Here is a 14,369-nt window from a genome sequence, read left to right as displayed (position 1 = left end):
CGACTTCTTTTTCTTATTGGGGAACAGCAGTGTGTTTTTCCCAGGACCCATCAGCCCCATCCAAGTCAAGTTGTCCTTTCAGTCTTAGTTGTGGAGGGCGCAGCTCAGCTCCAGGTCCAGTTGCCATTGTTAATTGCAGGGGGCACAGCCCACCATCCCTTGCGAGAGTCAAACTAGCAGCCTTGTGGTTGAGAGCCCACGCTCCAACCAACTGAGCCATCCAGGAGCTCAGCGGAGGCTCAGCTCAAGGTGCCGTGTTCAATCTTAGCTGCAGGGAGCACAGCCCACCATCCCTTCCGGGAGTTGAACCAGCACCCTTGTGGCCAAGAGCACGTGCTCCAACCAGCTGAGCCACCTGTCCGCCCCCAATTTGTACTTCTTAATCCTTTCCTCTTTTTCACCCATCCCTTCAACCCCTCTTCCATCTGGCAACGGTCAAAATGTTCTCTGTATCTATGAGTTTGTTTCTGTTTTGTTTGTGCATTTGCTTTGTCTTTAGATTCCACATAAATGAAATCATATGGTATTTGTCTTTCTCTTTCTGACTTATTTCACTTAATATAATAACCTCTAGGTCTACTCCTGCTGTTGCAGATGGCAAGATTTCATTCTTTTTTATGGTTGAGTAATATTCCATTTATATATGTATACCACATCTTCTTAATCCATTCACATATTGATGTACACTTAGGTTGCTTCCATATCTTGGTTATTGTAAATAATGTTGCAATGAATATATGGATGCATATGTCTTTTCCAGTTAGTGTTTTGGGTTTCTTCAGATAAATACCCAGAAATGGAATTGCTAGGTCCTTTGTTGTTTCTTGTTATAGCCTTTGTTTTAAAGTCTATTTTGTCTGGTATAAGTATTGCTATCCCCTATTTTTTTTGTTTGTTTGCATTTGTATGACATATCTTTGTCCATCCCTTTACTTTTAGTCTATGTATGTCTTTTGATCTGAACTGAGTCTGTTGTAGGCAGCATATAAGACTCTTCTTTTCTTATCCATTCAGTGATCCTATGTCTTTTGATTGGAGCGTTTTATTTATTTACATTTAAAGTAATTGTTGATATATATGTAGTTATTGCCATCTTATTATTCATATTTTTTATTTTTACCCCCTTATTCTTCTTAAAGAAGTCCCTCTAACATGTCCACTGGAGTATGAACTACAGTGATAATGAACTCCTTTAGCTTTTTCTTGTCTGGGAAGCTCTTTATCTATCCTTCAGTTCTAAATGATAGCTTTGCTGGGTAGAATAATCTTTGATGTTGCTCCTTCCTTACATTTCACCACTTTGAATATTTAGTGCCAATCCCTTTTGGCCTGCACAGTTTCTGTTGAGAAATCAGCTGACTGTCTTATGGCCGCTCCCGTGTAGGTAACTGACTGCTTTTCTCTTGCTGCTTTTTAGGATTCTTTCTTTGTCTTTAACTTTTGGCATTTTAATTATGATGTCTTCGTGTGGGCCTCTTTGGGTTCATCTTATTTGGGACTTTCTATGCTTTCTGGGCTTATATGTCTATTTCCTTCACCAGCTTAGGGAAGTTGTCTGTCATTATTTCTTTCAATAGGTTTTCAATTTCTTGCTCTCTCTCTTCTTCTCATACCTCTATTATTTGAATGTTGGTACGCTTGATGTTGTCCCAGAAGTCCTTAAACAAGCCTCATTTTTTTTTTTTAAATATTCTTTTTGCTGTTCTCATTGGGTGTTTTCTGCTACCTTACCTTCCAAATCACTGATTTGATTTTCTACTTCATTTAATCTACTGTTGATTCCCTCTCATGTAATCTTCATTTCAGTTATTATATTCTTCATTACTCTCTGGTTCTCTTTTATTTTTTCTGTCTCCATTTTTATGTTTCCTGTCCCTTTGTTGAAGTTCCCACTGGGATCATTGAGTATCCTTATAAGCAATGTTTTGAACTCTGCATCTGGTACATTGCTTGTCTTCATTTTATTTAGTGCTTTTTATGGAGTGTTGTTCTGTTCTTTCATTTCAGACATGTTTATCTGTCTCTTCATTTTGGCTTCCTCTCCGTGTTTGTTTCTATGTGTTGGGTAGAGCTGCTCTGTCTTTCGGTCTAGTAGAGTGGCCTTATGTAGTAGGTGTCCTGTGGGGCCCAGTGGGGCCGTCTTCTGGGTCACCTGAACTGGGTGCTCCAGGTGTGTCCCTTGTGTGGGTTGTGTGTGCCCTACTGACTACAATGGAGGAGCTGTTGTACAGGGGCTGATCCAGCGGAGCAGGATTCACTTTAGCAGGACTCTGGTACCTGCTGAGTCTGCCCTTTGGGTGTATAATTTTTGGAGGTGATTGGGTGGTGCTCTGGTGTTGTTTGAAGCTGGCCACTGGGTGTGTGGTTCTGGGGCCCCTTGGCAGGGTCTCTGGTGCAGACCAAGGTCAACCACTGCCTGTGTCATGCCCGGGGCCAGTTTGTATGATCTGCAAAGTGATCTGCAGATGATTGCCACTTGTGCTGGGCTTGGAGGTGCCTGGGAGAGGCTAAGCTCTGGATCAAGGCTGGCTGTGGCTAATGTCAGGCCTGAGGCTGCTTCGTGAGAGAGGTATGGGCATGCCAAGGCCAGACATTGCTTGTTTGGGGTTTGTGAATCTTTGAGAGATTTCAGAAAAGTTCACAGCATGGGCCAAGGCTGGTCATTTTTATGGAAAAGCCACTGGAAGCAGATTTGGTGGGCCCACAAGTTGGATGAGGTGGGATCTCAGGGAATCACCAGAGCAGGGCGAGTGGTGTTAGCTAGGTTGATGGAGACTCAGTTATGGCTCCCGTCTGTGCATGCAGAGTGGCTGAGGTGAGGGCTCAACAAGGGAACAATAGCTTCTGCCAGCCTTTCTGTCTGGGAGAAAGCTGCCCCTACAGTCCTCACCCTGAAACCGGACAACTCATTTCCTTCCCATATGTTCCTGGAGCCTTTTGAGTTGCTACCCCAGTGCTGGAGCTCAGAGTGAGTGAGTCCATCAGCAAGTAAGTCCATGTGCAGGCCCTTTAAGAGGAGCACCTGGGACTGCATCAGCCCTTTGTCTTGCTCATCCCAGTCTCCACTGATTTTGACACCAGGAGTTATGGGGACTTGTCTTTCCGTCACTGGAACCCTGGGCTGGGGAGCTTGGTGTGGGGCTGGTACCCCTTCTCTCCTCAGGGGTGACTTCCACAGCTGAGATATACCTTCCAATTTTTAACCATTACACATGGGTGTCAGACCAGCTCATTCCGTGTGTCTGCCCCTCATACCAGTCTCAATGTAGCTTCTTCTGTGTATTCTTAGTTATAGGACTTCTGTTCATCTAGATTTGAAGCAGTTCTCAATGACGACTGTTTTGTAGTTTCATTGTAATTTTGAATTGGTTGTGGGAAAGAGGTGAGCACAGCTTTTACCTGCTCTGCCATCTTGACCAAAACCCTGTGACCAGTGATCTTTGATGTTACTTTTGTTGGGGCTAAAAAATATATATGTGATACTTTTTCTCCCACTTCCTAAGTTCTTCTAGCTGGGCCAATAATCAAATTATCAGAAACAGAGTAACACAAGAAAATCAAAATTTTAATACATGTGCATGGGGAATTCATATAAGCTTGAAAATTCCATAGATAGTGAGTATATATGACATTGGGTATATATGACATTTTGGACAAAGGGGGTAAGGGGAGGGGGGAGGGAACTTGGTCTTAGATTTCAGAAGTGAGAATGGGCGTTTTACAGGTAGTTGAGGAGCGGAACACACGGGGCAGGATCATTCTTGAGGGTGACTCAGAATATTGGGACACAGGGGTTGTCTAGCTAATAGGCTCCTACCTGAAGCCCTCCTATTTACCATACTTAATTCACATTAGGTTAAGGTGAACTTCCTAAGATTTCTTTCCTGGGGTAGACATTTCCATCTCAATCTCTTAGACAGGAAGGGGGAGGCTCAAAGGTTTCTTTCTGAGTCTTATTTTTCTTAATAACCAGCTTAAAATCATTTCCCAAAAGCAGCTTCATGGTGACAAAACCTTGGTTCCCTTCACTGTTGTAATTGTTGCTGGGTGCCATGAACTGTGCCCATATAAGATGGCAAACTTAATAAATGCTTTGTGTGTTCTGACTGCTCCACTGAACTGCTGTTTCTTGTCTCTCTCCCTCTCCTGGGCCTCCCTGTTCCCTGAGACACAACAATATTGAAATTAGGTCAATTAATAACCCTACAATGACCTTTAAGTGTTCAAGTAAAAGGAAGAGTCACGTCTTTCACTTTAAATCAAAAGCTAGAAATGATTAAGTTTAGTGAGAAACTCATGTCGAAAGCCAAGAGATGCTGAAATCTAAGCCTCTTGCACCAGCAGCCAAGTTTGAATGCAAAGGAAAAGTTCTTGAAGGAAATTAAAAGTGTTACTGCAGTGAACTCACGAATGATAAGAAAGCAAAACAGCCTATTGCTGATGTGGAGAAAGTTTTAGGGGTCTGAACAGAAGATCAAACCAGCCACAACATTCTCTTAAACCAAAGCCTAATCCAGAGCAAGGCCCCGATTCTCTTCAGTTCTGTGAAGGCTGAGAGTGAGGAAGCTGCAGAAGAAAAGTTTGCAGCTGACAGAGGTTGGTTTGTGAGATTTAAGTGAAGAAGTCATTTCCATAACATAAAAGTACAAGGTGAAGCAAGTGCTGATGTATAATACAAACTGCAGCAAGTAATCGAGAAGGTCTAGTTAAGGTAATTCATGAAGATGGCTGCACTAAACAACAGATTTTCAAACAGCTTTATTTTGGAAGAAGATGCCATCTAGGAATTGAATAGATGGAAAGGAGAAGTCAGTGCCTGGCTTCAAAGCTTCAAAGGACAGGCTGACTCTCTTGTTAGAGGCTTATGCAGCTGCTGACTTTATGTTGAAGCCAATGCTCATTTGCCATCTGAAAATCATAGGTCACTTAAGAATTATGCTAAATCTACTCTGCCTGTGCTTTATAAATAGAATAACAAAGCTTGAATTATAGTACATTTGTTTAAACATGGTTTATTGGATATTTTAAGCCCATTGTTGAGACTTACTGCTCAGAAAAAAAAAATTCCTTTCAAAATATTACAACTCATTAACAATGCATCTGGACACCCATGAGCTCTGAAGGAGATTTACCATGAGATTAATGTTGTTTTCATGCCTGCTAACATAACAGCCATTCTGCAGCCCATGGACCAAGGAGTAATTTAGATTTCCAAGTATTATTAAGAAATACATTTTATAAGGCTACGCAGCTGCCAGAGATAGTAATTCCTTTGATGGGTCTGGGCAAAGTCAATTGAAAACCTTCTGGAAAGGATTCACCATTTTAAACGCCATTAACATTAGTGATTCATGGGAATTGGTAAAAATATCAACATTAACAGGAGTTTGGAAGAACTTCATTCCAACCTTCATGGATTGCTTTGAAGGGTTCAAGCCTCAGTGGAGGAAGTAACTGAAGATGTGGTGGAAACAGCAGGAGAACTAGAATTAGAAGTGGAACCTGGAGATGTGGCTGAATTGCTGGAATCTCATGACAAAACTTGAACGGATGAGGAGCTGCTTCTTATGGATGAGCAAAGAAAATAGTTTCTTGAGATGGAGTCTACTCTTGGTGAAGATGCTGTGAAGTACATTGAAATGACAGCAAGGGTTTAGAATATAACATAAACTTAGTTGATAAAGCAGCAGCAGAGTTTGAGAGGTAATGTCAGTGGGGGTAAAATGCTATCAGACATCATTGCATGCTGCAGGGACATTGTCCATGAAAGGAAGCGTCAGTTGATGAGGCAAGCTTCATTGTCTTATTTTATGAAATTGCCACAGCCACCCCAGCCTTCAACAACCACCACCCTGATCGGTCAGCAGCTATCAGCACTGAAGCAAGACCCTCCACCAGCAATACGATTATGATTTGCTGACGGTTTAGATGAGGGTTAGCATTTTTTAGCAATAAAGTATTTTTAATTAAGGTACATACATTGGTTTTTTTAGACATAATGCTATTACACACTTTATATAGTATAAACATAACGTTTACATGCACGGGGAAGCCAAAAAATTCATGTGACTCTCTTTATTGTGATACTTGATTTCTGTAACGACAAAATTATATTCTTTCTAAAACTTTGGGCGCTGACACCTTTCAGGTTATATATGTTTGGAACATTGAGTATCAAGATAAAGTATAGCTATCTTGTGTTTTCACTTAGAGAAAGAAGATTTAGTTTTTTCCTCGTTTTAAACTGATACGACAGAAATTAAATGGGAAGAAATAACGGTTCTTTTCTAGAGAGACTATTCTAAATGACTTTATAAGAACAGGCAGAGGGAGCAGAGCCACGACTGTTGCAGCCTGAGTTGAGATAAGCAGAAGTGTGTGTGTGCTTTCTGTCACATGCAGGAGGCTTTCCCCACAGCGCTCTGCCTGTTCAGAGAGCTGTTTCACTTTGTGTCTGATAGTGTTATACCTTAGAAATATCTGCTTTCCTGCCTATTGCTTCACTATGGATTATACAGGTAAAATTAAGTTTGAAATATATTCTGGAATTACTTAAAAATAAAATATTTTGAATTTATATATTTAAGAAATTGTGTTGGTTGTGCTTGTACTTTTAAATGTAATATGCATGAATTTATTCCTTAATCTGTATGCATTTGTTGTGCATAAACTGTGATAATTTAGGATGAGTACTGAAGGGAATTTCTCCGCATACCCTTCTCGTTTCTCCTATTTCCATTTAGGTCATACTCAAGCAGACTTAAGATAAACTGCAACCCGTAATTAATCCACATTTGTCCCCTCTGGCCAGAAGGTTTAAGAGTATAAACATCTGAGTTCAGATTATGCCACATAGAGAATAAAATATATACACTGTCTACAGAGAGCTTGTGGTTTCTGTAAACCATTTTTTGCATTGTGGTGTTTGTTTTGTGATGTGTGTAGCCCTATCTTTTAGGTGGAGTTAACATAATGAAATGAATTGGAGAATTTCAGTTTTTATCTGAAATTTTCTGAGTGTTAATATGTCCAGATTTTTCTTATGGATAACTAGTCTGTTAAAAACTGCATAGTCTTGGGGTGGCCAGTTAACTCAGTTGGTTAAAGCATGGTGTGAATAACACCAAGGTTGCTAGTTCGATCCCTGTATGGGCCACTGTGAGCTGTGCCCTCCTTAAAAAAAAATAAAAATTATCCAAAAAAAAAAAAAAAAATTCAACATTAAAACAAAACAAAAACAAACAAAAAAGCCCCACAACTGCATAGCCTTGTTTTCAATTTCTAGTTTCACTGAATGGCAAATTGGTACAGGTTCTGGAATGAAGTTAAGATTAATCTAACCATGGGTGGCACTTGCTTGATGAGAAAGTGGGGGATTCCCTTAGATTGGATGGTGTGAAGGTAGGGTTGGGATGTGAAGTGCTACTACGGAGGTAAGGACATGAGTCTTTGCCCCAAATTTGTGCAACTAATTCAAAATTATAGTACCTTAAATTTGAATTTTGGGGTAATGGTGACACAGTTTTCTGACAGATTCCTTTTCAACTAAAGAACAAGTCTTGTGGAAGATTTTTCACCAGGGCAAAGACCCACTTTCCAGACCCAGTGTAGTGACAAAATCCCAGTGGATGGACCTTTGGCAAGACAGCTAACTATGGTGTGCAAATCAAATTTTTTGTGTAATTGACAATTTAAAATACAACTTTTAGGAGCTTGCTATGTGAAGGACTTATGTGGTGAATTTTTTTGAAGATAAAACATCTAATTAATTACCTGAAATATGTTTTTTTATAAGCCCGTATTGCCCATATTTTTCTATTTTAGAGTTGCTTTAAAGCCAGTGGACCTAGTACCGACCCCCCCCCCCATATGTGTGTGTGTTTTGAATTTCTTTCTTTATTTCTCTTTTTTTTTTGCCCCTGCACCCTGGGTTTTAAGCCATTGTTTCTCAGTCTAGTTGTAGGATGCAGCTCCGGTCGCCGGTCGTTGGTCGGTCGCCGGTCGTTGGTCGGCTGTTCACAGCAGCTCGCGGCAGCTCTCATTGGCTGCTGGCCACTCACGGTAGCACACGTCAGCTCACGGCAGCTCACGGCAGCTCACACCAACCTCCGGTTGCTCACCGCAGCACAGCTCCAGGGAGAGCTGTTGTTCACAATCCTAGCTGTAGAGGGCTGTTGTTCACAATCTTAGCTGTAGAGGGCGCAGCTCACTGGCCCATGTGGGAATCGAACCGGCGGCCTTTGGCATTAGGGACGTGGCTGGTGCTCCAACCACCTGAGCCACTGGGCTGGCCCAGAAAATAAAATTTTAATGTGAACAGAGGAAGTGGCTCCAGATAAATTACAGCTATGACACTTTCAAAATTATTGTGTGTACTCTGGAGAGAATATGTAGTTTAAGTTATTACCACATTCATAGATACATTAATTAAATTAGTTGTCTGATGTGCTAGGAAGCTGTTTCGAATGTTGTCGTCTATGGTGATTTTTATAAACACATGTTTGCAAATACAGGCATATTTAGTCTATTAAACTTTAAGGAAAAGAACACATATGTTTTCAGTTCATGGGAGATTGAAGTCTTTTGGATTAGAAAAGAGCATTTATTTTGCTATCAGCACAATTAGCACAACTGCTTTTGTACTAAATGTCATCATCACAACACCGAGAGGGACATCTTCCAATGGAAAACCGATTCTTGATGATTCAAGAGTAGATTTATTTAAATTTTTTTTTTTTCTGGAATGCTTTTCCTCCCATGTGGTTTCCATATTATCCATGGTGGGTCCCCCTTAGTTTTTTCAGGCCTCTGTTGAAATGTCATCTTTTTAAAAGGGTAGTATTACCTAACAATTTAACCTAAAATACCCTTCCATTCAATCACTCCTCATCCTCTAACTCCTCTTTCTTTATCACACATACCGCCTGTTGATATATTGCCTATTTGTTTGGCTGTCTCACCCACTAGAATATAAGCTCCTAGAGGAGGGAGTTTGTTCATGCTGGACCCCCAGAGTGCAGAGCAGCAGGCTCCCTGGAAGTAGTTGAGTGAATTTATAAATGGGATTTCCTCTAATAGTGACTAGTGACTTACTTTATGATTTTCATTATTATTTTTCTTTATCAGCAGCATTCTAGTTTAACAATAATTATTTTGACCACTAATTATTTTGAATATTTATCTTTTCTTTTATTGCTAATTTTATCCTGAAATTAATAGTGTTCTCTTTACTAGTGGAAGGGCAAAGTCGCAGGCAGGCAGGCATAATTAGACAGAATTGACAACCCAGGATCGCTTTGGTTTTGGAATGTATTATGTGATTTTGTGGTGTGTCATGGGTGATGTCAGATCACTTTTATTCTTTGTTTATTACATTCTCCTCAGGCAACACACTAAAATTTGTCTTCATTCTTTGAGATCGTGCCAGCTAACTATAGGAAGAAATTGGAGTGAACTAAATTTTTGGAATCCGTTTTGTCACATATGGAGTTTCAGTGACATGGATCCCAACCATCAAAGTGTTTAGAAATACTTCAGGCCTCCAGAGGTTATAGAAACCGTACTAGGAGTCACAGGTTGTCATTTGTGTCCAATTTTGCTGGCAAGTGAAATACATGATGTTTTTATCATACTTATCTAAAAAGTAGACTTCTTGAAAAATGTCACAGCCTTTAACTTACTCTTAGAAGTCTGTGCCAAGAAATAAATATAGACGCTCAGAAAAATGTACGTGTGTATGCGTATATATGCCCTCACGTCTGAGCTGAACAAAGAAGCTTTATCAGTGAGTTGGCAAAGCAGTTATTGCATCTAGACTGTGTGGCTTCTGGTGGGAAATGTCTCTTACCCAGGGATCTTTTCTCATTCTACTTCTTGCCTTTCTGATGGCCACATCCATCTACCATTTGTGTGTCCATTCATGTGCAGTATCTGGTCTGCTATTTAAACTAGATCTTATTCTGGTTTCAACCCTTTAGAAGTATATTGCCCTTTCCAAGTTCTACAGGTATATCTCAGCACCGTTATTGATATTCTCCCCTGGTTGATGACCTGACTGATTATTTTGGGAGATACACATTTTTCTTAATTCCTGCGGTTTTTAGTTCAGTCCTTCCTGTCATTTTTAGATTTCTCTGGTGACCTTTCTCTTTGAAGGTTTTTTTTTCCCTCCCCATTTTTAATTGACTTCTGTTTTCCTTTATTTTAGTTGAATTCTTATAATATAATTTTGGTAATTATGTATTCATTTCTCAAGAGGCATTATGGAAGAGTAGTTAAGAACATATGCTTTGGAACCAGACTGGCTAGGTTTGAATCCTAGCTTCTCATTTATTACCTTCGTGACCTTGGCAAATTATTTCACCATCTATCAAGTGTGGATAATAGCAGTGTCTACCTCGTAGGGCTGTTATGAAGATTAAGTAAGTTAATACACGTAAAGTTCTCGAATAGTATCTGGCACATAGTAAACACTCAGTAAATATTAGTTATGGTTATTCTTTTCTACAACAAAATATTTGTTCTTTAGCTTCTGTAGCATCATTGCATTTTCTTATTTTCAGTTAGCTGAAGGTCAAATTATCTTGAATAAATTATGCTACATCCACACAATGGAATATTACTCAACCATTAAAAGGATGAGATGGATCTACATACACTGACCAGAAAAGCTATTAATGATATTTTAGATGGTAATTTTCAGTTCCACATTCATATACAAATTTAATGTTTAAAGCTATATTATATAAAGACATGTCTTTGTAAACATAAGAAAATATTTGGAAAAATATACACTTTGGATGAATGAATGGAGAAGAAACGAGCTCTTAAACTTCCTACTTTATATATTTTAAAAAGTGTGGGATTATGGGAGTACACATATGCACACACTTTGTACATTTCAGTACTTTTAAAGCATTCAAACAAGACTCCTTTCATTGCTTGTACTAATAGACGTTTTAATAGAAGTCTGTATACTTCTAGCTTTTCATTTTTTTAAACCAAATATGTGAGAGTGAAAGTAATGCAGGAAGACTTATTTGTCAAGTGAGTCAAGAGACAAAATATTCGTATCTTCAATTATTTCTTTGCATGGCTAGGTTAAAAGGAATTGTGTTTGTTGGTCATAAGTGCCCCCTTGCACATAGGTGGACACAGGTGTGTGCACACAGCCTTAAAATGACTGAGTTACTCTGGAAAATGGGAATTCTCATTAGGAAAAATGAAGAAAAATAAGGCAAAAGGAATAGGGTAGGTTCCTAGAGCAGTGGTTTTTCACATTTGAAAAATAGTTGCAAAATACCTAATAATTTGAGTGCTCACTGTGTGCCTGTTACAGCTGTGTGTTTATATGCCCAAAATGTATGTGCAATAGTATGCATGTCTTCACGTATTTGTAATTGAGTGTACACCCTTGATCTGTCAGTCTACCATAAGCCCAGAGAAAAAACAATGAGTTCTACAGTTATTTTTAAAGGTAAATTATTTATTCTTCTCATTTCTGATAGTCTTAATTCCCTTGAAAAATTCTACTTGCCGCCTAAAACCAAGAACCCTGATCTGCGTATCTTTGTGGTTAGTTGCTATGAAGCCAATATTTAAATTTCGTTGAGGTCTCTTTTTAGTGCTTGGTGTATTACAGGATGAAGACCTGTCAGGAGGGGACTATATACGTGGCTCTTGATCTCCTGCGTTTTTGTGACAAAGGCATTCCCCTTTGCTCGCTGCTTCCCCCAGGCCCTGAGCCTGTGACTCGCAGGCAGTCCGTCCGTGCAGGGCTCTGACGTCAGCTGTGTCTGCATGAGCCCTGCTATTGTCTTACTGCTACGGCAGGGCTGGGGTTGCAGTATCCTCTGTGGCAGCTACTGCCAGACCTGCCTCATTGCATCTCTGCAGAGCCACGTCGCCTGTCTTTCCCTATTGGATTTCCAGAAGCAGCTCTTTGGTTTTGGTTTTTGGTGCTGGAGGAGACCTTGCTTTGCAGTCACTCGGGACAACACTGAAGCCTGTAAGAGGAGAATCTGGCAGCTGGACACAGCCTGGACTGCATTGTCTGTCCTCGTGACCCCTGCTGTGCAGAGGCTCATCTCTCCAGCTCCTACTCGCCTTTTCCTCCTTCCTTTTTTTCCCTTCTAATTTTTTTAAAGCAGCCTCTGGAGCCAGCCATGTTTGGCACTGAATCTTCATGTAAGTAAATGGATCCCACTTCTTTGCTGTTGAGAAATCTGCTTCCTGTCATGGTTTCATTGGCTTGGAGTTCATATCACTTTGCCTTATGTCATTAACAGGCTTTGTATTTGACTCTAATTACAAAGGAATTGGTCTGGGGAAGGGATTCCCCCTTAGATGGGCTATTCATCCTTAAGGCCAGAGATGTCACTGTGTTCACAGCCAGGCCTCCAGGAGGAGGGAAGGACCCGGGAATCCAGGCTGCCTCCCAGAAAGTGTTAATTGATGGGATCATGTCTGTCACGGATCTATTGTTGTGGGTTCTCAAATGATCCTTAAACCCCGAAATAGATCCTGGGAGCACCTGAGATGATAGTGCTTATTAGAAAGAAAAGAAGGGCTTACATTTTTTAATCTAAAAGGATAAAAGTATCATCATAACCTCTTCCTCCTTATTTTTATAAAAATATAGTAGACGTTTTATATGGATTATAAAAGAGTAAGAAATATGCTTTATTTTTGAAGATGGATTTTTTTTTTTTTTTTTTTTGCACAGTGCCTTCAATTTTGATATGCTGGCCAGTGTCCTGTCCAGCAGCATCATCTCTGTCTTAAAACTTATACAACAAAATTGCTTTGGTGCAGACAGGCCTGCACAGTGGGCTGGGCTGGACAGCACTTGCAGGCAGCTAAAACTAGGATTTATAAAATGACGACCAGCCTGGGTAATTTGAGGATTATTTAATGTTGGACGTAGAATAATATGACTTGTCGATGCAGCTGTACAGGCTCTGCAAGATATTTGGTCTTTGTCTATGAGCAAAGGTGACAGTTAAGAATTTCTGAAGAGACGCAACCTGCTGGCCTAGAACATTAAAAATTGGCAGGATGCTGTCTCTGAGAGGAGTAGAGGGCTAGGGCAGAAATGTAAGAAACACATTTCTTAGGAATTTATAATTCGACTTCTTCTGATCTCAGGTGATCAGTGTGACTTCACATTTGTACACAGCTAGGTGATTATTCCAGAATACTAGTATTTCAAGAGAGCTTATAATCCTCAGTTCTTTTGTTTCCTGATTGGCTTTCTTTCAGGGTTGATTTCTTTTGCTGTTTCTGGTAGCTTCCCATTTTTGAAATTACTACATTGCCTAATCAAGGTCAAAGTATATTAACAATGAAATGCAGTGTCCTATTCAACATGTGACAATATTATTTTCTAATAATTTAAAAATATTTTTCTAATTCACTGAATTGTACATTGGGAATTATTCTTGTGGGGGAATATATATGTATATATGGTCAAGAAAATGTATACACATTTTAAGAAAGGAAAAAGCTGTATTAAAATTGTAATATTCAATATATACCGATAACAAAAGATGAGTACAAGTCATGTGTACATGTTTTTTGGCACCCCTGGTATATGTGGTATTTTTCCTCTCACCTTCTAAGCTCTAGCTGGGCTAATAACCAAATCACCAGAGACAGATTAATAGGAAAAAATAAAATTTTAATACATGTGCATGGGGAATTCACATAAGCATGACAATTCCGAAGATGGTGAGGTAAAACTGGGTATATATGCCATTTTGGACAAAGTAAAAAGGAGGGGAATGGAATCTTAGATTTCAGAAGTGAGAATGGGTGACTTACAGGTAATTGAGGAAGAGCAGAACACACGTGGCAAGTCAGTTATGGCGAGGCAGTCCAGAAGCAATGAGACAGACACGGGGTAACCCAGTAGACAGGCCCCTGTTCGATGCCCTCCCATCTGTCACACAGAATTCTGTTCAGCCTGCTGATGTGACCAGCCCAGGTTTTGCTTCCTGGGGTAGATCCTTCCTTCTGAATCTCTTGGGCGGGAAAGTGGGGAGGGTCAAAGCTTCTTTCTGAGTCTTTTATTTCTTAATAACCAGCTTAAAATCAAAATCCCCAAAGGCTGAAACTTTTCATCTCCTTCATTGTCATCCTAGAAATGGAAACAGATTATTAAGAGGCAAAGACCTACCAGTTTCATTTCAGTCATAGAATTTTGTTAATGTAGGAACCTAAGTATGGACAGAAAATTTATCTACCAAAGGAAAATTAGTCTTATTACTTTGTGTAGCTGAAAATGGAAGCTGAAACTCAGGGTGGGTGTCTTTGGATTCTTGAACTATAAACTCCATTCTGGCAAAAACAGCCTTTGTTGATCATCAAAC

General features: G+C 39.8%; 1 protein-coding gene across 6 annotated transcripts in view; it reads left to right on the top strand.

Annotated features, from left to right (window-relative positions):
* Positions 1 to 14,369, top strand: part of ST7 (suppression of tumorigenicity 7) — a 257,050-nt gene that overhangs the window by 55,798 nt on the left and 186,883 nt on the right. Inside the window, exon 1 of one of the 6 annotated variants that reach the window (XM_019743202.2) lies at positions 11,730 to 12,186. The exons of 4 other annotated variants lie outside the window; for them this stretch is intronic. In XM_019743202.2, coding sequence (XP_019598761.2) covers positions 12,165 to 12,186 — 22 coding nt within the window. In that variant the 5' untranslated portion in view covers positions 11,730 to 12,164. Of the gene's footprint in view, positions 1 to 11,729; positions 12,187 to 14,369 lie in introns of those variants that run through there. One more of the 6 variants, XM_019743205.2, reaches the window with a different exon arrangement.

Source organism: Rhinolophus sinicus, linkage group LG11 (assembly GCF_036562045.2).
Source record: "Rhinolophus sinicus isolate RSC01 linkage group LG11, ASM3656204v1, whole genome shotgun sequence".
NCBI lineage: Eukaryota > Metazoa > Chordata > Mammalia > Chiroptera > Rhinolophidae > Rhinolophus > Rhinolophus sinicus.
This window is presented reverse-complemented; position numbering and strand designations above follow the sequence as displayed.